The following is a 26,797-nucleotide window of genomic DNA, read 5'->3' as shown; positions in this document are numbered from 1 at the left end:
AGATCTCGGCTTAATAATATGGCTACCCCTCTTTTCTTTTGACCCGCGGAGGCAAAATAACATCTTGGATAGCGTTGAGAGGAGATGCGCTTTTCATCTGACTCGAGGAAGTGCGTTTCCTATAAGCAGACGATGTCAGATGCCAGCTGGGCGAGTCTGTGTTCCACGGATTTCCTTTTACGGGGGGCATTTAGACCCCGGACATTCCAGGTCATCACTGACATTTCGCTATCCGGATGGGTCATTAGTGATTAGGTTGATTGGAGGAATTGTCCTGCCCCAGTTTGACTGCGAATCTTTAGGTCTCCCCTTCTCCAAAGGGCTGAGCTTCCGTTGTTGGGTTAACTTTGCTCTGAGGATCCTCCTCCCTTGAGATGCATTCCTTGCTGCGTATGTCTCCCACCCTCCCTGCTCCACCCGTGGTGCCACATCCCCCCCACCTCTCCAAACGTAGTAAAACAGAAAAGAAACAATAACATGAGCAAGAACAAAAACAGGTATTTCGGACTAGCAAATTGGGCTTCAACGTTTTTCCAGTTCTCAAACCGCCAGGTATGACTTTTTACCTGACCCAGCTTCCAAGATATCTGGCCTCCAACCTCCTTGCAGACGTGTCCATTCATGCGGTGTAGTCTATTCTGGCACAGTGCAATTGGCACTTCACCCATTGTCAGTATTAGGGACTTTGTTCGGTGAGCGTCATCTCTCTCCTCCATCAGTCTTGGCTCTGTTGTGGGCTCCCAAGTTTCCTAGTCTTTCCCCGTCTTTGCTTTCTTTCCGTCGACCACTCCCACGGCTTGCTAGATGGGCCCGATCAAGTTGCGCCGCGGGTGAACGGCTATATCCGGTTGGTCATCTTCCAGGTGCATTAGTGCTAGGCCTTCCAACAGTTGCCAATTCTCCTATGTATTCCCTCCCATGTAAATGCAAGGCCAAATGGGTACGTCTGTCTGTATTGGATTTGTTGTGATTGAAGGGCCTTCGTGACTGGCTGCATTAGCCGTCTTTTGTGAAGGGTGACCAGCGCTAGATCCTGATACAGCTGTATGCGAAAGCCATTGATCGTGAGATCCCTGTGTGTTCTTGCTGCTCTCAAAATGTCTTCTTTTAAACAGTATGATGTCATCGCTATTAGGACATCCCTAGGTCTCATCCCCGGTTCATTCCGTTTCGGGCCTACCCGATGTATACTGTCAAATCCGATCGACTCAGGATGGGTATCGTTTAGTTAGCTGCTAAAGCAGTGTTGCATCGTATCCTTTAGATCCTTGTCAAGCACCGATTCCGCTAGGCCCTTGACCCTAATGTTAGATCTTCTTGATCTGTTTTCCAGGTCTTCCGTCTGGAGTTCCAGGTTATTTGTCGCGTTAGCCAGCTGATCCAGCAGAACACTATTTTGGTTGGTTTCCTCCGCCACATTCGAAAGTTCGCTTTCAACCACGTCTACTCTTTCTCCTATCTATGCCATTTCTTTACTGACCTCCTGAAGGGAGGATTTCAGTTCCTCCTTCATTTGTTCCAGTTGGCTGTGAAATGCGTTTGTCAATCTGGCTTCCATTCCCTTTAGGCAATTCAGGAGTTCTTCTTTGTCTGATGCCATTGTATTCGTGGGGAGGACTACCGTTTGCGTGGTTAGGGCCAGTGGGGGGGGGGGGGCAGCGATTCGGCGTGTGTTCTGCGTTTCTGTCTCTAGCACCTCTCTATTTGACCTTCCTGAGCTCTAGCTGGGGTTCTTGCTCTTGCTGGGCCAGCCTTAGGTTTGGTTCCTGGCATCTGGGTCGCTCTGGCCAGAGTTGACTACCGTGTTCAGGGCTGTAGGACGTACGCTACTGATGCTACCGGCCAACTTGCGGTGAGGCCGTAGTGACCACTGTTGATTGTTGCTGGTCATGGTTTCTCTACTCTGGTCTGATCTGCCACTCTGGGGGACCCGTATTGTGAACTGAGCTTATCGAACTACCCTTATTCCACGCCTTCTTTCCGCTCTTCCCCATTAGTGCCCCACCGATGCTGGTATCTATTTCCGGGGCTTCTAGCAGTCCCTACCTGTGTTTTGTGGGCCGTATGCTGCTTCACCCTGAGGTCAGTAAAACGCTCTTCTGAGGTTTTCCAGTGTTCAGTGTAGGGGGCTCGCCTGACGGCGACCTCACTATTTATGTAGGCTTCTTCTCCTCTCAGGTGTGCCCCTCTGTCTTTTGGCTGGGCTCCACCCACCACCTTCTTTCAATCTGTCTTCACGCCTTTGTAGGCTTACGCCGGTCGTGTTGTGGAGATGTCGTAGTATTTTGGGTTGATTGCTCTCCCCCTGTGGCTTCTTCTATTCAGGGGGAAGAGGTGAGTGGACCCTCCGGATCCCGGAGCAGCTGTCAATGTTCTATGGGTATAGCAGCAGCTGCGCCGGCCTCCGGAGCGCAGAAGGATGCCTGCGCCCGGGATGGCAGAGCCCGCACAGAAGGATATCGCCGGGCTCTCTGTCGCCCCAAGCACCTCAGGACTTCTTAATGCTGCACCATGTTCTACAGGGCCTCCCTCGGCCACAGCGCCACGCACCGCTCGCACACAGCGGGTCGCCGGGCCAGGGGATGTCCACTTCGGTTGCTTACTGGAGTCTCCGCCTCATTGACCCCCACATGTTATTGTGCCTTGCTGTCCACAGGGGCCCGGTGTTAAGGCCCACAAACAGTCCGGGATGCCTCGCTGAAGCGCCCGCACGGGAGAGCACTGTAGGTGGGGGGAGGGGCAGCGCCTCTCGCTCGTCCGCTCCGTAGATCTCCCCGCTGTTTGCCTCGTTTCAATTTTCTTCGTGTTCGCTTGCCGGCTCCTTTCTGGAGACCCCGTCACTTCAGGTCTCGCCGGTGGTCGGGACTGCGATCCCCACTCTCATTAGCCGCCTCCTCCTCCCAGCATGCTCTTACTTCTCCCTGAAACGAAGCGGCGAACAGTCAGGTAATGGGTGGTTTTGTTAACCGGCTGCCTGAAGGTGCGAGCCTTATGTAGTCTGCTGCCCTTAGTCCATGGAGGGGAGTCCCAGTGGTTGGGGGGTTCCCCCTGCTTGGTGCCAAAGCTGACAGCGGGGGCCAGGGTTTATTTGCCTGCCCCTTCTCCTTACTTGTAAGGCCTTGTAGCCAGTGCGGCCGTTGCAGCGGGTGCTGTGGGTACCCGACTGGGCAGCTCCCACCAGTCTTTGGGGCTCTCTGGCGTTCCAGAGCCTCAATTCTCCCAGTCCTCCTTAGCACCTTGTTTCTCCTGCTTTGGGGGTCTGCTGCTGGATGGGGGTGGGGAGGGCCCTGATGCTGTCAGGCCGTCCGATCGGGAAGGCCTCCTCTCCCTAGTTGCGTGCCTCCCGCCGTATGTCTGGTGGAGTCTACTGTGCCGCGTAGCCGCTCTGTTTTGGCTGGTGCCCACTCCATGTGCCTCTTCCCTCTGGTGGCCACGTCTTGGCTTTATCCAGCTGGGACCCCGGGCACTTGCTGCATGTGATCCACTGCCAAACGTGTGTCGATGCAGGTCGGGTCAGCGGGCTGGGGCCGCCTTCAGCTGGCCAGTGCCCGCGTGGTGTGCCTCGCCCTTCTGCCTGCCCCGATCTGAAATCTTCTCGGGTCTACTTGGATCACAGGCTCAAGAGACAGAGATTCCTGCTGACAGGGCGCTTCACGACGCTGCCAATTGCTCCTTTATAGAGCTGCTGGGGAGGCTCTGTGCCCTTTGGCGCTTTGAGTGACCTTGTTGGCGATCACATGATATTGCGCCGAGTCTCACCCCAATATGCGGCGTGTGCGAATGCAGTGGCTGCCCACTTTATGCGGTGTCTTCTGTGGTTGTTTCCCCTGTGGGCTGCCAATCCGGGGGTTGTGCTAGTGGGTCCTCTGCATCTGTTAACTGCGCCCAGCCGGCATTGCTTTACAAGCTGTCCCTCCTTCAATGTGCAAGGGTCATGGTCCCTGACTCTGTTACCTGGGTAACGGGCCTTTCCGCTGTTCAGTTCGGTACTGGCCCGTAACTCACTGTGGGCATCCGCGCTGCTTACACAGCTCTATCTGCAATCCCGCCCTGTCCGCCCTGCCGAGCGCGGCACTTGCTTGTTGATTAATGCGATCGGTGCTGCTGCCTCTTTGCAGGCCCCTGTGACAGCAGGTGGGTGAAGCCGCGGGCCAAGCCGGCTCCTCCAACGCGGTTACAGCCAGCCACGTCACATCATCTGCAGTGGGCTCCCTCCCCCCCCCCGGGAGGCTGGGGTGCTTGTGTCCTCACGGGCTGCCGTTCCTTCGGGAACCGATGTGCCGGGTGCCGGTGTGGGGCAGACTTCATGTTTGTCAATTGGCGCCATTTCTGGGTGCCATTGGCACCCGCGCTCCCATAGCTGCCATGGCGATTTTCTTCAAAGCCGCGGCGTGGTTTTTCTTAATATTTCACTCGGTGGTGCCGCATCTGTTCCGGCATGCATGCTCTCCTTTACAGCGCATTTCGGAATGTCTGGACGGGTGGAAGACAGTTGCGTTTGCCTTCAGCCGTTGGAGCTCACTCAGCCTGCCTCCATCTTGCTCGTGCTTCTAATGTTTCTTTTAAAAATTACAATGATCATCCACGACTACTTGGTTAGACATGTGTATTGGTTCAACAGAGATATCGTAAACTGGGCTCAAATGAGAACCGAAGTAGGTAATTTTTGTATACATCTAATGTCTGTAAAAAAACAAGGTAAAACTTTCTTTATCCTTGAGCCGTCTACGACCTTTAGAATAGCCATCAAAACATTAAGGGCACTTCCTATTTTGGCTTCAGGGTATATTGTTCCAGAGAACTTAAAGCTTGAGCCCCCCGAACGTACTCGGATGTGTCAGTTGTCTTGGACACATGCAGATTAGGCAAAGAAAAAGGAAACTTGTCACACCACCAATGCAGTTTCTCTGAACAACCCGTAAATTGGCACGTCGGAATCCAGTAGGGAGCTGCAACACTTTCTCTGGTTTAAGTACAAGGAGAGTACACTGGGTGAACTTTAATGAAGCCAAGATGGAAGGGACACTTGAATGCATGAGGCCATGGTGCCCATGCAGCCTGCAATCCTCAAGAGGTGAGCTATGTCCACTAGTGCATACATATAGTGAGTCAAAATCTTTTAAATTCCCTTATTAATGGGAGTCCCAGGAATCACTCGTGATAGCATGGGACAGTACGTCAGATCGTGAAGGATGACCATAGTCTTGCTTTGAGCTTCTTACAACTTGGCAAGGGCAAGCCTAAACAGACATGTGCAGCAGCAGATCTGAAACACGTTCCCTTGGACGTTCACTTCTACAGAGGCCATAATCTCATTGATGACCCCCTAGCCCTGAACTTAGTTCAAAAGAGAGTTAATTGCACTTATTATGCACTACCTCTTCAAACTGTAAACATCAATAACTTGCTGTGAGGTTGCTAGATGGGTACAAACATGGAACAAGTCACCTTTTTCACGCACTGTTCAAATCTATCACCAACCAGGAGACCAGATCTGTGGCAGAGTACCTATTTTAAAGGTCCATGCTGACAGGTGCTTGTCAAAGAGATTGAAGTCACCGACTGGATGCAACCCTCCAACCCTCTTCACTACAGCAGACACTTTAGCTCTCATTAACTTCTCCGTTGGGTACCAGTGTGGTGGCCATAGAGGCACTGAGCTTTTCGCTTTTCTGACACTGTGCTTGTGGATAGAGTAGAGAAGATAAGAGGCAGTCCCTCTTCAGGAGGTTTCCGGCCAGGCTAAGCATGTGATTATAGCACAAAGGACAGGCAAACTGGCACACGTACACATTGAAAAATATACCATTTTATGAATGGTGAATTATTATTACGATTGCGGTATTTAACGAGCGCTGACCTAACTTCAGGAAGCAACAGAGCATTTTACAAGTCACACGGTTATAAAGCGACTTCATGCAAGCAGCCTGAATGGAAATAGTGGTGGCAGAGTATGGGCAGTCACTGGAACCTTTGAAAAGGTGGTAGTATGTAGTTTCTGGATGTGTGTTAAGTTTTGAAGAGTACACCAAAGTGTGAAAGGTAAACCTACAGATGTTGCTGCTGTCCAGGAACTTCAAGGAAATAAAGACTACACGAGGTGGACTGACAGCAAGAGGGCCTATCCTAGTTTATTTTCTCACTTAGCATGTACAGACAAGTACTGGGGCTAGCTAGATACTACACATGCATGAACACTGACAAACAGAGCAAAGGCAGGGAAAGACAGAAAAAGGAAAGCTGACAATGGGGTTAACAAGAAAAGGGAGCTGTACGGAAAAGTTGTGCCAGGTCTCAGAGTATGGTCTCATTCATCAGTGGAGCCAACTGCGTACTCTGCCCCGATGGGTCTCAAATTAATGTGCAATTAACATAGAACTTGACCGGTTTAACTACAGTTTAAGTGAAGGTCTTTCTGACTCCCCGTCCTCATGGTTAATCTTCCAAAAATCCCATCTCATTTGCGGACATATGGTGCAGAAAGGAAAAAATCAAAACGAGTGTATGGGTCCATTTCATTTTTAAATGTAAAATCTGCAATGCTTCAAAAGAAGGCACATTTTCAAACTGGGTTTCCACCAGAGATAAATAAAAGCCCACATTTGCCTGTATTTATTTTTAAATAATTGAACCAATAGACATTGTGAAATAAATTGTTCTAATCGAAAATGTATCGCAGTAAGTAAAACGTGATCCTAAAACGGACACGAGCCTAGGAAAAATCTGAACATCAAAGTGTTTTATGCACATTTCAATAACGCTACAGTGGCCAGTATTTGGCCTTTCCATAGATGACGTCACTGGTGGTTATAGAACACTTCGACTAAAATCTCAAGGTGAACATGCCTTATGAAAAAACATGAAGCTTAAATAGAACGGCGGACTTTATTGCTGCTATATCTCTTTGCGGCAAAGTTTGGACATATTTATAGGGCATTCTAGCACGTACCTTGCAGGCCACACAATGCAGGCACAGCTATAAATAATACCATTAGAAGGCACGTATAAAACAACCAACAACTAGGCCATAACAAGGGACCGAAATCTAAGATGCCCTTTGCGGCTAAATAACTGCCATGTCTCCTGAATATAACCATCTATTTATTCGGGACTTCGAATTCAATAGATTCTTTTACAACAACTCTGCAAAGGAGAGTCATGTCTCGTAAGCCCTGTGGAGAAAGGGCTGGACTTCACTACTGTTAGGCTGTGGCGAGTGTATCCTGTATCCTGTGGACCTTTAAACTGCTGAGGTGCTTGTGCCTTTAAGGTATCCTGACCAGCTGACCTTAAAAGGCCTCCACTACCGCCCTTGTGGCGTAAGCCCTGTGGAGAAAGGGCTGGACTTCACTACTGTTAGGCTGTGGCGAGTGGCATCAGTGCGGCTACCTAATGGCTGCTCAAACCACCCCTGTGTCCAGAACAAGGGCACAGAAGAAGCGTGAACATACAGGAGGAATCGAGGTTACCGGTGAGCCTTGGCTCTAAATCGGTTGCCAAATTGAAAAGTAAGTCGATTCTACTCCTCTGTCTCTACGAATGAAGAGTTAAACATTGCCATTGGGAATGCTCCTGATGAGGAGTTGGACGTGGAAGCGGAACTTGGTAATACTAAACATTTGCATCTATGTTGTGCTGTGGTACATGATACTCATGAGCCGGCCAGACCAGTGTGTAAATCTAACAGTATTATTAACATCAATGGCGCTGGCAATGCTACCCCAGATAAGGCGTTACCTGGTGGTATGGTCTTCAGCAAAAACACACAGTCTTACAACACTGAGAATGGCGACTTACCAGGCGCGCTGCCGGCACTTGACGCGGTGGACGTATGTGGGGACAATGGAACCATCTAAAATGGACATAAGGATTACAATATGTGGAAAGCAAGATTCGAAATCGTCACCTGAGAATATTAACAGTGGTCTAAACACAGATGGGGCTATCCGTGACTGGGGCTGGGTTGCTGCAACGCTCAACACAAATGCCCAGCAAAAATGCCAGGAAGCGATCACTGGGATTGTGTGTTTGGTGGCTTCTTGGAACACTCAAGACTTTACCCACCTCCTTAAAACAAACTGGTTGGAGGGTTTAACAATTGTTTGCTTACAGGAAACATAGCTCCAAGAATCCCCAATCTCAAGTGCTTATGAGGTGGCCTTGAACCCCGCGATAAAATTGGAAAAAGGGCGCCCGGTCGCGGGTCTATTAACGATGGTAAACAGGGCCTCGGGCTTTATGATCCGAAAATCCACCAGCCATTCGCCTTACATTCAGGAAACCTCAAAAATAAAACAGGCGAAGGGCTTGGGCCACACTGATGAAATAACAATTATAAACGTATACTGGAATCATTTGAGGGCAGGTAAAACGGAATTTATAGAACAAATTGCAGAAATTCTAGATGCCCTCTACGATTCTATGACAAGCCCGAATATTATGATATGTGGAGACCTGCACATTGACCTTTTTAATCATGTGACAAAGGGTAAAAAGGCTCTGGCACATGAATGGCTAGAAGAAATGGAAGTGAGGCAACTGCCAATGTTGAATGGTAACACCATTGGGGACTTGCCTGCAGCAAAAACTTGGCAACGTGAAGATTCATCATCGACAATTGACTACATGTTCGTGTCTATCGATTTGCATGCTCGAATAAAATCCTTTAGGATCAGGAAAGAATCCAGTAGCGACCACGACATGTTAATAACAAATTTCACAACATCGACACAGGAAGGTTTGCCTAGGTGGCAATATCCTGTCTCAGTTGCGGCGAATAGGGTTAGACTTCGACTCGAGGATCATGAAGTTGCCCAGCTGTCAATGGCTTACGGTCATTATAATTCCGACTTGGAATATGAACAGCTATTGCAGCAATTCAAGACCAAGAACGTTGGGCTGAAGAACCTAAATATGGTCCGCAAACACTGGTTCGAACCTGAAATCCAGAAACGTAACGGCAGATGAGGCAGGCGATGCGACAGGCCCAGAAATTGGACCTGACACTGCGAAAGAACGAGTTGTAAAACAGAGGTACAAGAAGTGGATGAAATCACACGTGCATTTGACCATCCAAAAGGACGCCGAAACAATGCTATCTGCCCTAAGGAACAAAAACACAAGTGAGTTCTGGAGGATCATTAATAACACACAGGCCCCACAAAAGGCTTTACAAACTTGCCTGGTGACGGAATTAACCTGGATTTCTCATTTTGAGAATTTATACAAGGGGTATAGGATTTCGGGCATCGAGAGTGCATTGACCTTTCCACCGCGTGCACTCAAGTATTGTAAAAATGACATTGTGTCAATTATTACGAAGGCCAATAATTCAAGAGCTCCTGGCCAGGATGGTTTAACCAACTACACCATCAAGCAATGACCCGAGATTTGGGCTGAGTTTTGTGTAACCCTTTTCGACAGAATAAATAAATCGGGTCACTCTCCTAAATCTTGGAAATCGGCAATCATCGTACTGATATTCAAAAAAGGAGACAGATCAAACCCTAGAAATTATTGGCCGGTGGCTTTATTAGATGTCCTGGGCAAGGCCTATGCTACCACTCTGCAAAGAAAACTAGTAGAGTGTGCTGTAGAAACGGCCCATGTAGACGCACGGCAGTCTGGGTTTGTGAAACAAGTGGGGTGCTCCCTAAATTTACTACTACTTAACCTGGCAAAAATGGAGGACCTGAAATCTAACACAGCAATTTACCTGGTGTTCATTGACTTTGAGCGCATTCGATACTGTTGACCGGGACCTATTATGGTCAAAATTGCGTCGATGGGGATATCCAGAAGAGCTAGCGGCCGCAATTCAGGAGCTACACAGCAATACAACTATAAGGATCCGCCTAGATCAATCTGGCACACTGTCTACAGTGATTACCACACATAAGGGGGTAAAACAAGGCTGCCCGCTTGTTGCAGCCATCTTCAGCTTGTGTATATCGGACATAGGAAATTCGATAGAAGCTGTAACTTCTTTCCCGCCGAAAATAAACAAGGCTCACGTAAGCTGGCTCCTATATGCCGACGATCTTGTTGTAATGGATTTAACACCTGTCGGCTTACAAAGAAAACTTGACGCCCTTCAGAGTTACATAATCAAGAACCGGTGGCAGATCAATGCTAAAAAAAAAAAAGTGATATCTTAACATTTAAGAACTTGAGAGGAGCCACTTCAAAAAAAGCAAAAAAATTCAAATGGCATCTAGGAGGTGCACCGGTGACGTTATCACAAAATGTCAAATACTTAGGCATGGTTCTAAGCTCTTGTATCAACGATGCTCCCTGGGTAGCTGACACAAAAAGGAAATGCACTTAGTAGGCGTGTCAAGCGCTTTGTATGAAAAAGAAATACGGGAAATTTTCATTAGAACCCTCACGACTCTTATCTACAAAAAGTAATTCCTATTTTGACCTATGGGGCTGAGAATGCACTGGGATGTTCTTACGAAGTATGGTCTTCTCTGGAGAACCAGTTTTGGACAAAAGTGTTGGGTCTCCCAAGAGGGACTATGACCTTGTGCATCAGATATGAGTTATCGTTCATTTCACTACAGGCAAGGATTACCTGGAATTTGTTATCCTTGTTCCGAAAGACACGTGCTCGAGAAAACATCTTGCAGTTTGAAATTTTCCACAGCGCAACGGCCAAAGGACAAAACGTAATGGCTTTGTGGATACAGCGGTGCGAAAGCCTACTAGACGAATAAAACATCAATATTAACTTGCATTCACGAAAATCCAGACGCGGCAAAACTGAAAATTTGACGCCTGGACTGGGAGAGAACTTGCTCCCAAAGAGCCCTTGCAAAATTGATGATATACGTGCCAGCTGAAGCACGTGCTTTCAATACGGCTCAACGTTACATTAGCCTTTTTCCTGACCCTCAGGCACGGAAGCGCTTCATGTTGTTTTGCATGAACTTGTTCAAAACAAAGGAACGCCTGCAAACGTGGAGCTGCAATAAGACCATAAACCTCCTGTGCAGATTCTGTGCAAACGGCATAGAAACATTGAAACACTTGGTCCTATTTTGTAGCAGTTTTCGTAATGAAAGAACATTGCAGTTGGGCCTGTGGAACAGGACTCACCCCTCATTGTGTGCAGACGAATGGTGGGGTCATATGTTCAACGGAACGGATCCTAAACTGTTAATCCCACTGACGCATTTCTTAAAGATAATGGAACTTCGACTAGACACAGTCCTTGGAGTTTTGGAATTGAGCCCTGGGGTTTAATGGACGGGGATGGACCTGGTCTGTGATGGTGGTGGTAGTAACGTGAGGCTTGTTACTTTGTTGTTGTTTTCACTTTTGTTCTGGCCTTTGTTTTTGTGATTATTTTTTTTTAATAAATCTTTTTTTATTGATTTGTTAAACAGAGAACAAAAGAAGAAAAAGAAAGGCAGCACGCACAGTCAGCGCACAAAAGGACATTAGGAGACCCATCATCGAGAACACAACAGATAGCAGAGCTTAACATATTCCTTGACATGAATCCGCACCCCCCACCCGGCAGCTGCGTAGGGCGTCGCCGCTGTCCCTTGTTTTAGTCTTAGCATTTATAGTTCCCATTTTCCCCATATTTTCTGGAACTTACGGGGGGAACCCCTTGCATTGTAAATTCGCCTCTCCAAGGAGGCGCATCTGTCCATTTCATTGGACCATCTGTCAATGGATATCCTGTCCCCCGATCCCCATGTGGCTGCCGTGAGTCTCTTTCCTGCACCAAGTGCTACTCCCAGAAACAATCTCTCATACTTGTTAAGGTCAGTTTCACCTCCTATACCCAGCAGGATAAGCTTAGGGTCTCTCGGGATTGTGGAGCCAAGTGTTCTGGAGAGGCGGAGTAAACACGCAGTCCAAAACTCCTGCAGCACCCCACACTCCCACACCAAATGGTAGAAGGTGCCCTCCGCCCTTTTGCATCGACTGCATTCTGCGTTTCCACCCCCACTCCAACTGGCCATTTGCGTTCTGGAGTAGTAGGACCTGTGCAGGATTCGGAGCTGAATCAGCCGGAGTTTGGCATCTATCCCTATTTCCCTCGGGGACATCAGGGCTTCCACCCACTCCTCCGTCTCTAACGGCCCCAGGTCCTGTTCCCATTTGGCCCTGAGGTTGTCAAGCTCCCTGGATCCAAAGGAGTTGATTGCCTGATAGAGGGTGGAGGTTACCTTATGGGGGATGGGGTGCGGAAGTATGTTTGTTTCCAGGGGAGAGCAGGCGGGTACATCGGCCAGGTTCGGGAGTTGGGTATTAATGGCGTGTGTAAGCTGGAGGTATCTGAAGCGGTCCATGGGTGACAGCCCATGTCTCGTTCGCAGGGTTTCAAAGTCTGTTATTCGCCCCTCCTGGACAATGTCCGCCAGAGTAGATATCCCTTTCCTCTCCCAGGTTTTGAAGTGGCCCATTTTTTGTATTTCGGGAAGGTGTGCATTACGCCAAAGGGGTTGGATCAGGGTTGGCCTGTCTGCCCAGCCTAAGTATTTGTGTGTCTCCCTCCAAACTCGCTGTATATGACGGGACCCGGTCGGCGCTGCTCTTAGGTTCCTTGGGCTATCATATAGTACGTGCAGGGGGGATGGCAAGCCAGTGTCCCCCGTCTCCACGCGGATGTGTGGTAGCAACGGGTCTCCGTGTAGCCATTCATTTGCCACTCCCGCTTGTGCCGCCCAATAATATGCGCGAATGTTGGGCAGTCCTATACCCCCATCCCACACAGAGCGATAGAGCGTTTTTAGGGCAATGCGCGGCTGTTTCCCTCCCCAGAGAAGTGTACGGAGAGTCCGGTTTATGTCTGCGAATATTGTGGCCGGGATAGGGAGTGGGGCATTTTGGAGGACGTACAGAAATCTCGGGAGTGCCAGCATCTTAAACAGTGCCGCCCTCCCGAGTAATGAAAGTGGGAGGGAGTGCCAGTGGGCGACATCGTTCTCCAGTTTTTGCATTATCGGGTGTAGGTTCAGTTTGGGGAAGTCCTGTGTTTTGTCAATACGTATGCCTAGGTAGGTGAAGCCCAGAATTGAAACGGAGTATGGACAGGGATCTGGGATTGCTTCCTCCCCTCCCTGTACCGGGAAGTAAATTGTTTTCTGTGTGTTGACCCGTAGTCCCATGAAGTGTTGGTATTCCTCCAGGGTTTTGGTCACAATCGGACAGGAGATTATTGGGTTGCTCAAATATATCAGAAGGTCATCCGCGTACAGCGAGACCCGTTCCTCCCCGCCCCGTGGCCAGGCGAATCCTGTCCATCGTGTGTCCGTTCTCAACCAGATTGCCAGAGGTTCAATGGCGAGGAGAAACAGCAGGGGAGAGAAGGGGCATCCCTGCCTGGTCCCCCTACTCAGCTGGAATGTGGCGGATGATGTCCCATTGACTCTTACAGAGGCCTCGGGGAGGGAGTAAAGGAGTTTAACCCATGACATGAAGTATTGTCCAAAGCCCATGCGTTCCATTATGTTCCACAGGGCTTCCCATCCCACCGAATCGAACGCCTTCTCGAAGTCCACCGCCAGGAGGGCTAGTGGAGACTGGATCTCGTCAGCTCGGTCGAGGGCAATCTGGACCCTGCGGAGATTCATTCGGGTGGACTTTCCGGGCATAAAACCACACTGATCTGGGTGAGTTAGGGATCCGATCACCCCCAGCAGTCTATTGGCGAGGACTCTGGCTAGCGTTTTTGCCTCCCCGTTTATTAAAGAAATGGGCCTGTAAGAGGCGCGGAGATCCGGGGGCTTCCCTGCTTTGGGGATCACCACTATTGTCGTTTTCCAGAGGTCTAGGGGGAGGGTGCCTTGTTCTCTGCTACGGAGGAACATGTCATGCATGTGTTTTGTTGTCGTTGCGCTCAGTTTTTTCCACAGTTCTACCGGGAACCCGTTGGGGCCAGGGGTCTTCCCTGTCTGTAGTTGGAAGAGGGCTTCTCCTACCTCGTCCTCAGTGATGGCAGTGTCTAACTGTTCTGTCTGGAGTTCAGAAAGGCGGGGGATCGTGATCTCGTCCAGGAAGTTCGGGGCGTTTATTGTGGGGTCTCGTATTTGTGAGGAGTATAGTTCTCTGTAGTAGTTTGCGAATTCCCCTGCGATCTCAGCGTCCCCCGTTAGTAAGTTCCCGTCTGTTTTTGTGATTATTGATGTGTGTGAATATATTTTAAAGGTTTGTATAAACCGTATAAAATAAAAAAAAATTTAAAAAAAGATTCATGTCTATGCGTGACCCCGAAACAAATGTCTAAATCAAGGGGCTCGACAACCTACAGTGACCAAGTACCACATACACGCGCATAGTTCAAGATCTATTCAAGATATGCTCAATACCTATTGTGCTGCTTATGAAAAAGTAGAAAAGAGGGGGGATGTGAGTGCAGGGGAAGGAGTGGGAAATTGGTGGAGGAGCAAAAAAAAAAAAAAAGGTGGCAGAGGTAAAGGGCATGGACAGTCTCTGCAGGGGCCCAGGTCCCATGGCTTCTGCATAGAGCTGGCGGCTGGACCAAGAGTGTGTAATCTGGGGCGGCTGCTTACCGAAGGAACGCTTCCTCCCTGCAAGGTCATCTCCTGCCCACGCCTAGCGAGGAAGTGGAGACACTCCCAGTGATGCGCTAGGGACTCCACGTCTCCCCCACCTCATCAAGGCCTGAACTCTCACCCTTCCCATTGGCACTGCCTACAGATACACCTCTCACAACGCCCTGCACAAAACTCCTCTCAACCCCTCCCTCAGGCCCACCATCGCACATATTACCCACTCTTTCTCCGTCCCCTGCCCGGAGGCACTGCAATACAGGTTCACCATATCCTCAGCAACAGTGTCCAGACAGACTACAGGTGTTACCCCCAAAGCCACTTGCCTGTAAAAAACCTGCAGAAAATCACTGGCACACAAATACTACATGTTTGAAAAATAAAAGACATTCACATTTTATTCCACAATGGTCCTCAGTGGGTGTTAAGGTAAACCTCCCGCCCCCCCCCGCTCCCATTGGGGCAATTACTGTACACCTGTAGAATGGGTTGGGCTTGAGGGGACAACCAGGAGCCCCACAAACAGATAACATATGAAGGGGGGGGGGGGCGGACTGGGATGGGGGAGGCAGCGTGAAAGAAAGGGCAGAGAGCTACTGTGAGGTGGGAATAGGCACGGAGTGGGGATGTTGAATAGGGAAAGAACCGGAAGAAGGAGCGGGTTTTATAAAAGGGAGAACGGATGAAGGAGAGAAAAAACAATGAGATGACAACATTTTGCCCCCATTCCGGGGACTTTCATTTAACTATTTTTGGATTCTGGGTCTTGGCACAAGTTGACTATTTTATTTATTTTTACATTTATAGCAGCGCGCAAAGCCCAGAGGTATCTAGGTGCAAGTTATCGTGGACAATGCCCAGCCCACCTCTATTTTTAGTACCGAAAATCTGTCCTCATCTGGCCAGCGAAAGGACTAGGTAGGGGATGGTGTTCGGATTAAATGTGAAAAATGGAGCCGAGAACCTCATGGTTTCGGTCAACTGTTAACTGTCACATTTTGTTTTGATTCACCACATCTGCATCACAACGAAAACTCGACACTAGATGCTCAAGATTTACCACAAACAAAAACTGAATACAAATAATAAGCCTGTGAAAGTGCACATTTAATTTTAGTGACGACTGCTTGTTCGACGGGTAAACACGTGCTTGTTGAGCATCATCTCATGTGAAAGCAACCTGCATTGCTGTGCCAAGGAATAACTAACAGCAGTGACTATCAGAGGGTCTTCTTGGACATACGTCTACAGAGATTTTGACTTGTCCCTTGTCAGGAGTTCCAGCCAGTCCCAATTTTTAAGCTCACATCACTCTTCAATTTCTAGTTCAACATTTCTTAAATGCGGGAAACTCTGCAAGTGTACAGGTGCTGCATGTGTTTGAAAAAAATCGCTCACAACGAACAAGGAGTGACGCTAGGGCCGAGTGGAAGAAACTTTGTGAACATTGCCAGATTTTTTAAGGATTCAGCATTTTCAACTCACCAGGTAGTTTCTACGCACATTACTACTAGGTAGCAGAAGACAAAAACATATATGTTCTACTGCCTATCAAGAATATTTATTCTAAGTGGCACGGCACACATCCAGTTACTGCAAGGGTTGGCCTTGCATTGCCACACGAGCTGTGTTAGCATGTCTGGGTGTGTAAAATGAGGCACAGCACGTAACTTTTTTCTGCAATCAATATTAGAAATGTAAAGAAAGTTTCCTTTACCTTTGCCAATCTGCTCATTTGATCTTCTGAAAAAGTGCTGCTCGTCCTTCCTGGAGTTTTCGTTGGTTCGGATCCATCTGCTTCAATGTTTGGCCAGACTTTTAAATCATGCATTCCTTGACGGAACATTCTGGAGAAAAAGTAAAACAGATGTAGAAATACTACAAATAATGTATTGATGAGCTGTAGATCACCTATTAACTAATGTCGGGGCACGGAAGTTATGGGAAAATTGGCTTGCGTACATGCATGAAACAAAGGTCCATATATTATCAACCTCTGGCGATTCCCTTGCGACCTCTAACCTTTTTGTGACCTCTGCTTTGAAAACTATATTTTAAAAAGAATTATGCAGCAAGGCATTGGCAGGATTATTGGCACGCACGGCAACTTGCAAGGCAAGCTCCAGGATGCCTTCCTAGAGGCTGGCTTGGCTCCACTAGGTCTGGAGGCTGGCTGGAGCGTTGGAGACTGTCAACCACGAACTTTGTCCGATCTCGCCTCCGCTATGTTTCCTGCATATTCTGCAAGCAGGGCACCCGCACCGGGATACAGAGCATTGCCCGGCTTTTTGGCAAGTGCAGCTGGCAGCAGAGCTTGAGGGATGGGTCCTTTTCCGGAATCCCAGCAGACGTTTCTGAACAGAGGGCTCAGTAAATCCATGGGATTCCTCGCGGTTAGGGGAGGCCAGGACGACGACGACTCTTCACACTGCCCATCCTCGGACTACACGTTAGGGTATGAGGACTGCAGGGGCCCTCGCCCTCCTCACCCGCACAGACTGGACGATCTTGAACGACACAGGCTGCTCAGTAATGACAAAGCTGCCCACAAGAGGAAGTTTTGGCCGTCTTCCGCAGATTTTCACTTCCTAGTCGATAAGTCTGCCAACCGAGAAGCTATTTCTGGAGAGCTCACCAGACAAGCTGGTCACCTTGACAAGGTGGCAACACGGACCCTGACTAGTCCCAGAAACAATGAGATTCGACCCTCTGGGGTGTGTGTGTGGCACCGGACTCCTTTCGTTCTCAAAAACTAGATCCGGTGCATCGGTGGCAGACATGAGCAGCTCTTCAGCATTAACCAGTGCCTTGGACAGGATCAGAGAGGGAGAAAGAAGAGTCACCTACGAAAAATCACCACAACATTAGGAGTATGTTTCTTACCTGTAACTCCTGTTCTCCATCATTGGTATCTGTCATAGAGACGTTTGTGTTGGGGCCCTAGGTTTGGAACCTTCCTTGCTAAGCTCTGTTACTTGTTATGGTGTCCTTATTGTTTAATGCAAGGTCACTGGATGTGTTTTGAGGTCAAGCCTGCACCTCCTTTGTTGTATGATCAGGGGTTATCCTGGATACCTCGCTGTTTGTTTACTTTTTCAGAAATAGATTTTTCCACACATATTTTCAGGTGTTACCCAAATTGTTCGAACACAATTGTGACCACCTTTGCACAATTGACTATATATATATATATATATATAAACACAAACACCTACGTGGTTGTAGCACTTCAAAAAACCACCCAGTGGGTATGTACACTTTTTCCTTCTAACCTACCTCATTCATAGGTTTTTGACCAATCCAATATGGAGGTCATTATATTTGAAGCGATCACATGACGATGCACGTGATGAGGAAACGAGTAGAGACGCTCTGTAATTGTTTTCTTTTTTTAAACTCTTTGATGTGAATGCCGCATTTGGATTTTAAAGGTCTGAAGAAGCCTGAGCAATCAGGCGCAACGCGTTGACTTTCTTCCACCCGTGGGGTGGGTGCTTTGTACAACCTTACGTCTGTCACAGGGATGAATGACTTCACCCCGCTTTTGTAATGTGCAGTATTATGCAATAATAAATATGACATTTTAAAATAGCTAGGTCTTGTGTGCTGGAGTACTCTTGTACATACCCACTGGATGGTTTTTTGAAGTGCTACAACCACGTAGGGGTTTGTGTTTTTCTTCATGTTTTACGAATTTGGCTAAATTCGTTTTTCCAGCACCAGCCACATTATGAGGTAGAGCACCATTTTTTAGCTAAACTGGTTTGTTCTCATATATATATATGGGATACATTACTCACCGTAATCGTATTTCTGATGCTTGTATCTGCTTAGATTCACATGCTGTGCATAGGCCGACATCTAGTGGAAGCTGCGGAGTATTACAGTTTGTTTTTCGAAAATCGAAAAAGGGCGTCGACACAGGGCGTGCCAGTAATACTATCCCTAGTGTGACGTCCACTGTACCCATGATCCCTCACGCGTCTAGGATCCCCAGATTGTGTTTTTCCTGACATGAGGTAGCATGAGGAGTAGCGTGAGTACAGAAGTCCAAGCAGATAGACAGAAAGGTAAGACTACAAGCAACCATGCGCCTTCTCTCGGAGGGGAGGAAGGGTGGGTCGCATGTGAATCTAAGCAGATACAAGCATCAGAAATACGATTACGGTGAGTAATGTATCCCTTCTGAGGCTTGTGGAATCTGCTTAGATCACATGCTGTGCATAGATTAGCGAGCAGTACCAGAAGAAGGAGGTGGGATGTGAGAAGGGTCATGAGCAAACAGGTGTCTTAGAACCGCTTGTCCCACTTGTGTATCTGTCTTGGAATGAGTGTCAATGCAGTAATGCTGAGTAAAAGTGTGAATAGAGCTCCAAGTAGCTGCTTTGCAAATGGTGTCGAGGGGAACATTTGCAATGAAAGCCAGAGTGGCCCCAATGCCTCTAGTAGAGTGGGCCCTTGGCGTAAAAGGCAGAGTCTTTTCAGAAAGAGAGTAACACAGCTGTATACAGTTGATAATCCACTTAGAGATAGCGCCCTTAGAGACGCGATCCCCCTCTCTGCCTGTAGCTACGGAGACAAACAGTTGATCTGTTTTCCTTAGCGGCCTGGTTTTATTTACATAGTATAAGACCGCCCTACGCACATCTAGGGTGTGTAGTTTCACCTCAGCCGAGCTTTGTGGGTTTTGGAAGAAAGCCGGAAGCTCGATGGACTGGTTTACATGGAACTTGGATATGAATTTTGGTGAGAACCTAGGGTGTGTGCGTAAAACCAGTTTGTCCTTGTGGATAGTAAAGAAAGGATCTTGCACTGACAGAGCCTGAATTTCACTGACCCTTCTTATGGAGGTAATGGCTACTAAGAAGGCCGTTTTATAAGTCAGGTGTTTGAGACTACTTTTATGCATGGGTTCGAAGGGGGGGCCCATGAGCTTAGCTAGCACCACGTTGAGGTCCCATCCTGGCGGTGGGTTCGAAATAGGAGGGTGAAGTCTCTTTACTCCTTCCATGAAGGCTTTAACCACTGGTACTTTCCACCACGAGACCCTGTTATGGGATGTGGTGTAAGCCGAGAGGGCTGCCAGGTGTACTTTCAGAGAGTTAAAAACCAACCCTGCATCCAGCAGGTGGAGCATGTATGTTACAACGTTGGAAGGAGTGCAATCAACCGGGTTGATTTGTTTATTCTGGCACCAGATAACAAATCTTTTCCACTTGTCAAAGTAACAGTGTCTTGTATTTGGTTTCCTGGACTCTTTTAGAATGTCCATACACCTCTGTGGTAATTTGAGATGTCCAAACTCTATGACTTCAGGAGCCATGCTGCTAGGTTCATAGAGTTGGGTTCCTGATGCACTGTTTGACCTTGTTGCTGGGACAGAAGGTTGTACCAGGCTGGGAGTCTGATGGGCTCGCACACCGCCATCCTGCGTAGGTGTGGAAACCATGGTTGTCTCGCCCACATGGGAGCAACTAGGATGAGCGTCATTGATTCCTTGTTCATCTTGTACACCACCTTCCTGATGAGAGGAGTTGGTGGAAAAGCGTACGCAAACATCCCTGACCAGTTCATCCACAGGGCATTCCCCTGGGAGTCCGTTTGGGGGAACCTGGATGCAAATACTGGGCATTGTTTGTTTTCGCTTGTGGCGAATAGGTCTATAGTGGGGAAACCCCACTGAGAGAAGAGATCTTCTACTACGTCTCTGTGAAGGACCCATTCGTGTTCTTTTGGGAGGGAGTCTCTGCTTAGAGCATCCGCTAGGGAATTGAGCTCCCCTGGAACATGTTGCGATGACAGGAAGATGTTCCGTCTGAGTGCCCATATCCATATTTTCTGGGCAAGCTTGGACAGATTTGGCGAACGAGTCCCTCCTTGCTTGTTCAGATAGAACATGGCTGTCGTGCTGTCCGTCCTGATCTGCACCGACAAGTTCAGTAGATGGGGCTCGAACGCCTGCAGCGCTCGGAATACTGCCAGAAGCTCTAGCAGATTTATGTGGTTCTTGGCTACTGAGTGAGACCAGAGACCCTGAGCTGTGTGGTGGAGAAGGTGAGCTCCCCACCCAGACAGGCATGCATCTGTAGTCACCACTGCCTGTACTTCGGGTTCGTAAAAGGGTTTCCCCTTTGCGAGATTCTCTCTTGTCCACCAGTGTAGGCTCTGTACGAGTGTTGGCGAAACGACCACTAGATCGTCCCACTGACCACTTGCCTGAGACCACTGTTTCGCCAACCATTCCTGCATGGGACGCATGCGCAGACGCGCGTGGGGGACCAGGTAAATGCATGACGCCATCATGCCCAGTAACCGCATAGCTTTGCGTACTGTTATCTGTTGACCTGACTGATAATGCGGAATTTGCAGAAGTATATTCCGAATTCTTTCTTCCGAAGGGAAGGTCAATTCTTTCTGAGTATCTAGGATAGCTCCTAGAAACTGTTTTGAGGTGCTTGGCACCAGACTTGACTTTTTCTCGTTGATAGAGAAGCCTAATTCGTGGAGGAGGTCGATAGTCCTCTGAATGTTTGATCTGCAGATTCCTGGGGTTTCCCCCGTTATGAGCCAGTCGTCCAGATAAGGGTACACTGGGATTGCCTCCCTGCGTAGGTGTGCAGCTGCCACCGCCAGTACCTTGGTGAATACCCTTGGTGCTGAAGCTATCCCGAAGGGCAGTACCTTGAATTGGTAGTGGCGACTGTCCACCTTGAAGCGCAAGTATTTTCTGTGCGCCGGGAGCATGGAAATATGAAAATAGGCATCTTTCATATCCCAGGTTGCCATGTAATCCCCCTTTTTTAGGAGTGGGATTACCTCTTGTAGCGTGGTCATACGGAATTTTTGGGGCTTGACATACTTGTTGGCAGGCCGTAAGTCCAATACTGGGCGCATTGTTAAATCTTTCTTTGGCACAAGGAAGTAAGTTGAATAGATAGCCTTGTTTACCTGGTGTCCTGGGACGAGTTCTATCGCGTCCTTTAGGAGCAGATTGTAGATTTCCTCGAGGAGGATCTTTTGATGTTCTAAAGAGTGGACTTTTTGTCTTGGAGGGTGGTTTCGGGGACGTTGCAGTAGTTCTATACAGTACCCCTTGGATACCGTCGACAGCACCCATCTGTCGGATGTTATCCCTTCCCATGCCTGGGTGAAGCTGGATATTCGTCCCCCTACTGGGGTTGCATGGGAAGGGACCCTGAAATGAGCGTCACTGCTTTGGTGGAGGCGTGCCGCCTCCTTTACTGGGGCTGCCTCTGCCTCTACCACGTCCTCTTCTACTAGCCCTACCATACCCTTGGGTAGACTGTTGTGAGTTGGTGTTCCACTGTGTACCCTGGGTGTGGGAATAGTTATTTCCTCTATTGGAATTTTGGCCGCGGGGGCGACGAAAATTGCCGTTCCCTCTTTGGTTAGGTGGTTTTGTAGTTAACTGGCCAAGGGATTTGAGGGTGTCGAATTCCTCCTTAGCGTTTTTTAGTGCGTCCTCGACTGCCTTTCCAAACAGGAGATCACTTTCCACTGGTTTGTCTAAGAGTGCAGCTTGTGTTTCTGCTCTGAATCCCGACTGCCTCAACCAAGCATGTCTTTTGATGACAGTCCCCTCTGCAATAATTCTCCCCGCATTGTCTGCGGCGTCTAAAGTTGCTTTTAAAATGCAGCCTGAGACGTTTCTTCCCTCTACACAAATGCGAGATAGCTGGCTCTTAAGGGGTTCGGGAGCGGAATCTATTAGTGCTGCCACTTCTTCCCACTGATGGCAGTTGTAGCTGGCCAACAGTGTGGTGGAATTCGCGATTCTGGTTTGGTAGGCTGCCGTGGAAGCTACTTTTCTACCAAAACCATAGAGTTTCTTACTTTCCTTGTCGGGGGGAGCCTCCGAGGAAGATAATGGGGTTCCAGCTCTCTTGCGGGTGTTAGTTACGACTAGAGAGTCTGGCTTAAGTTGGCCTCTAATATATAGAGGGTCCGACTGGGCTGCTTTAAACAGCTTCTCTACTCTAGGGTTTACAGGTCTTGTCAGGTTTGGGTTGACAAGGGATGGTGCTATTCTGCGTTGAATAGATTTCAGGATGGGAATGGTCTGGGCTACTGTCTTCCTTTCCCCTATTAGTTCTTCCGCGAAGTCCCTCTCTTCTTGGACACCTTGTGTGTCTATGTGGAAGTGGTTAGCTGCCCGAGAGAGCAGTTCATTCAGTAGGGGCTGATTATCTATTGGGGAATCAGACACTGGGGCTTCCCTTTCGACTGGTGAGTCCATTCTGAAAATATCTGGGCTATTTTCTGGCTCATCCTCGTCTTCGTCCTCCCCGTAATAATCTGACACTGCGAGATCTTCTGGTGTCTCAAAATCCTGGCCCTCTATAAGGGAAGAGTCTCCTAGGCCTGTAGGGAAAAGGCAAGAATAGGGTTGGACCTCGAAGGGGTCTGAAGCCTCTAAAGGTGTCTCGACCCGGGGCCTTTTATTTGAAGGGATAGGGTCCCTTGAACCTGAGGGAGAAGATTCCTGAGGGTTTAAAGCTAGTAGTTGGTCAGGGTGTCTTTCGAAGAAATTTGCTAAGGAGGACATCCTTGACATTACTCTGTCAATGTCCTCGCATGACCAGAGTTTTGAGCTTGGGGTGACCTTGCTGGAACTCTCTATGGACTGTCCCTGAGAAGACTTGGACGGGGAAGTCAGTTCTATTGTTGTGGAGGATTGTAAGGTTTGTTTCCTTTGTTGCTTACCCCCTTCCCCGTGGGTGGAAGTGTGTTTACCATTTCCCTTATTTTTCGACGCCTGGCGTCGAGGATCGGAGGTGGAATCCCTGTGTTTCGAACTAGGCTTCGAAACTGGGCCCTCCTTACTCCCAAGTGATGTGCCCTTTCCCTGGGGTGCAGGCTGGGGATGGAAGTCGTGTTCGTCTCCGGACGAGTGATCTTCCGTGATGTTAATGGGCGAGGCACTATGTGCAAGTGTGGAGGCTTGCCTGATGGCGTGCGGCGACCTCGACCGGGACCGCCCAGAGGACGTCCTTTCGGACCGCTCCTTCTGTGCCTCTTTCCGAGGTTTCGACGACGTCGAATCTCGGGTGGCTTTTTTGTGTTTAGCGTGTGTATGTGTAACGCTCTTGTCGCCGGGGGACTTCCCCATAGTCGGCGGGACGGACGACCTTCCGAGGCCGGGGACGTGCGTTAGGCTGTCTTTCGACGCCTTGTTGCCCTCGCCGTCCGAAAGTCCGGCGTCGCTGCCGTCGCTGAAGGTACCCTCCGCCTCCATAGCTGCTAGCTTGGAGTGGTGGGCCCAACGCTTGGTGGAGCGGTCCTTAAGAGTTTTGGTCTTAAACCTGCTACAGGCCCTGCAACCCGCCTCGGGGTGGTCTCTGGGCAGGCAAAGGTTGCACGTAGCGTGCTTATCTACCCAAGGGTATTTCTTATTACACTTGGGGCAAAACTGAAAGGGCGTACCCTCCATACGCGCCTGTGGGCAGCGGGCAAGTGTGTGTAGGTAAGAAGGTGTCTATAACCGAGTGTGGAAGTGTACCACCCCCCACTCTCCCTACTTGTAGGGCCGAGGCCAGCGGCCCAGGCCCGAGCCGAGGCGGAAGCCTCAAGGCCCAATCCGTCGGGTTTCGACGTTGCTCTCCTCCCCGGTTCGGCGTCGAGATGCTGATCGACGTAAGGGTGACAAAACGGGGCAAATTAGATTTAGTTTTAATGCAAATATGGCAAAGCCAGGGAACTCCGATGAAGTGCTTCCGACCAGAATGGCGGAAAAAAACAATCTGGGGATCCTAGACGCGTGAGGGATCATGGGTACAGTGGACGTCACACTAGGGATAGTATTACTGGCACGCCCTGTGTCGACGCCCTTTTTCGATTTTCGAAAAACAAACTGTAATACTCCACAGCTTCCACTAGATGTCGGCCTATGCACAGCATGTGATCTAAGCAGATTCCACAAGCCTCAGAAATATATATATATTGGGGGGTTGCGGGGGGTTTCCCCCCGCATATCTGTAACAATTGACCTTCACAATTCGGTCAATTGTTCAAAGGTCAATTGTAATTCGAACTGGTAATAAGTGCAAAGAACATTTTTATTCATCAAATTGTTTGTTGTGTGGGCTAATGTTCCCAGTTAAGGTCAGCCGACATGCGTCGACCCATGGGTCTTGATCAAGGCTTAAACGTTTAAAATTAACACACATGCAACCACAGTTGGTTGTGGAGGTGACATTTGTGACATAGTGCATGTGTGCCGGTGCCAGGCGTGTGATGTAGTGAAATAATATAGTTATTAATTCCAGTGGAGATTTAGATAAGAGTTTGCATAAAACATATCACATTTAAATACTTATGGTAATGTACAGCAAATCAATAGTTGAATATTGGGGGAGGAAGAGGGAGAGAACCGAAGAAGTGGCAAAACTAGGTTAGTTTATTTATTTGCATTTTTTTTTAAAAGCGCTCACACAGCCCGGGGACATCGAGGCGCTGTAACACGAATATGTCTTTGTTGCGTATTTATAAAACACTTAATACCCCCATAAGTTTCTAAGCGCGGACCCGGGGATGGAACCCGTGTTGCTTCGTGTCGTCTTGATTCCAAGGCGAGCACGTTGCCACTGAGTTATCCTCAGGGAAAGTTGGTTACAGTTGGAACAATGTGAGTTGTTTTGAGTGGTGAGGTGTCCTCTTACCTAGTGGTGAAGGATAGCTGCCCTGTATGGGGTCCTGAGATGATGTGCGCGGTCAGTCCTGTGAGTGACCGCTGGGCTCCTCAATTGGCCCTGTAAATTAAATTGTACATTTGAGTCTATATAAAGGGAGCAGCCCTTGAGTTAAGCTATGGTCGTGCTGGTGGCACGGATATGATCTGGGTTAGGTGTCCCACTTGCTGCAGTGTGAATCTTGAATGACTGTCTGGGCACATGGCTGGGGAACTTGTCGTGTTGGGGGGTGGCTGTGGGCTGGGATCACCATAGCTGTGAGGGGTACCTGCTGGAGAGGGGATGAGAGGTCCCTGTTGATTGGGGCTGGGCCGAGGGGGGGAAGGGGAGTCGGGTGCTGTGGCCCAGTGTCCTGCCTGGCTTATACAGGGAGCTGTGGACCAGTTTCTAGCCAGGCTTCTAAGGTGAGCCGTGGTATGTCAAGCATCCAAGAGTGTGGGCTGGTTTGCGGTGGCTAATCCCGTGTGGCACGGCACGTCTAGCCGTGGATGAATGGAACTAACATCTGTGGGGAGCAGTGAAAACAAGAATGTTGGCGTTCTTTATTGCTGGTGATTAAAGCTCCGCAGTGGGCTCGGAGTATACCCTTTCTGAACGGTATGAGTGCGGTTAATATCGTATGCATTTTTGCAGGATAGCGCGTCCGGGAGGTGGCTATTGCAGTTGTATTGACCGACCCATGGAAATTAAAGTAAGGGCCAAGATGCGGAGGAGTCCGCTTCTTAGTGTGGGCACTAACTGAGAGGCCGTGCGGGAGGTTTTACAAAGGTAGCGGGCGCCCCTCTCTCGCAAGAACAGACATGATAACCTGTTCAGTGGTTATTAACCACTTGAGAGTTCGCAGCCACTGCTTTTACTCACTGTGCCTTTCACAGATGGGAAATATCCATTTGCATATCAGTCTTTGTCCTGCCCAGGGGCAGTCCAGCACCGAAATACAATGGCAATTCCAATCTGAACGAGAGTACCACCAGCAACCCCATACACGTGTTTCACCCTTGTTGGTGATCATCAGTGAGGTGAAGCTGATGCCTCTCTAAGCACAGTGAGAGGGAGACCACGTCTGGTTGCCCCCAGGAGGTGTCTGGGCTGGGGAGCCTACTGCTGGGAGATATTGCATCAGGGGCAAGGCTTACCTGTAATCAAAGTCTTACAGCGTCAGTGCGTCCTCGGCCCTATATCCGCATCTGCCGCTTTGCTATTCAGTACTAATAATGACTCATGGTGCGTGTGCCTAGGTTGGAGACACTCCTACTATGTGCATGGGCATTAGTACAAAGTAGTGTCTGACCTGTCCGGGAAGGTCTGCGGCATGATAGGATTTGTGGTCCCTCATATGTGCGTGGATGAAGCTTATGAGGTGGATGCGTTACCCTCTGGGTGGTCATAACTAGCTGGTTTAGAACTGTGTGTCCATTTATATTGAGGTTTAGCAAGGGGGGGTTGATCCCAAGTTGCTAAAAGTGACCAGATTGCTAGATTCCTCGGGCCCACCTGATCTCCAATTTCTCCCCTCACTTCCAGTGTTACGCAGACGACACAAAGCTCTCCTTCAAG

At 48.9% G+C, this 26,797-nt stretch overlaps 1 protein-coding gene across 2 annotated transcripts in view; it reads right to left on the bottom strand.

Annotated features, from left to right (window-relative positions):
- PIK3C3 (phosphatidylinositol 3-kinase catalytic subunit type 3) overlaps positions 1 to 26,797 on the bottom strand; it is a 1,987,152-nt gene that overhangs the window by 1,736,150 nt on the left and 224,205 nt on the right. For both annotated transcript variants that reach the window (XM_069626883.1, XM_069626882.1), the window contains exon 4: positions 16,249 to 16,378. In XM_069626883.1, coding sequence (XP_069482984.1) covers positions 16,249 to 16,378 — 130 coding nt within the window. The remainder of the gene's footprint in view (positions 1 to 16,248; positions 16,379 to 26,797) is intronic.

This window comes from Ambystoma mexicanum, chromosome 6p (assembly GCF_040938575.1).
Source record: "Ambystoma mexicanum isolate Mex_15411 chromosome 6p, UKY_AmexF1_1, whole genome shotgun sequence".
Lineage (NCBI taxonomy): Eukaryota > Metazoa > Chordata > Amphibia > Caudata > Ambystomatidae > Ambystoma > Ambystoma mexicanum.
This window is presented reverse-complemented; position numbering and strand designations above follow the sequence as displayed.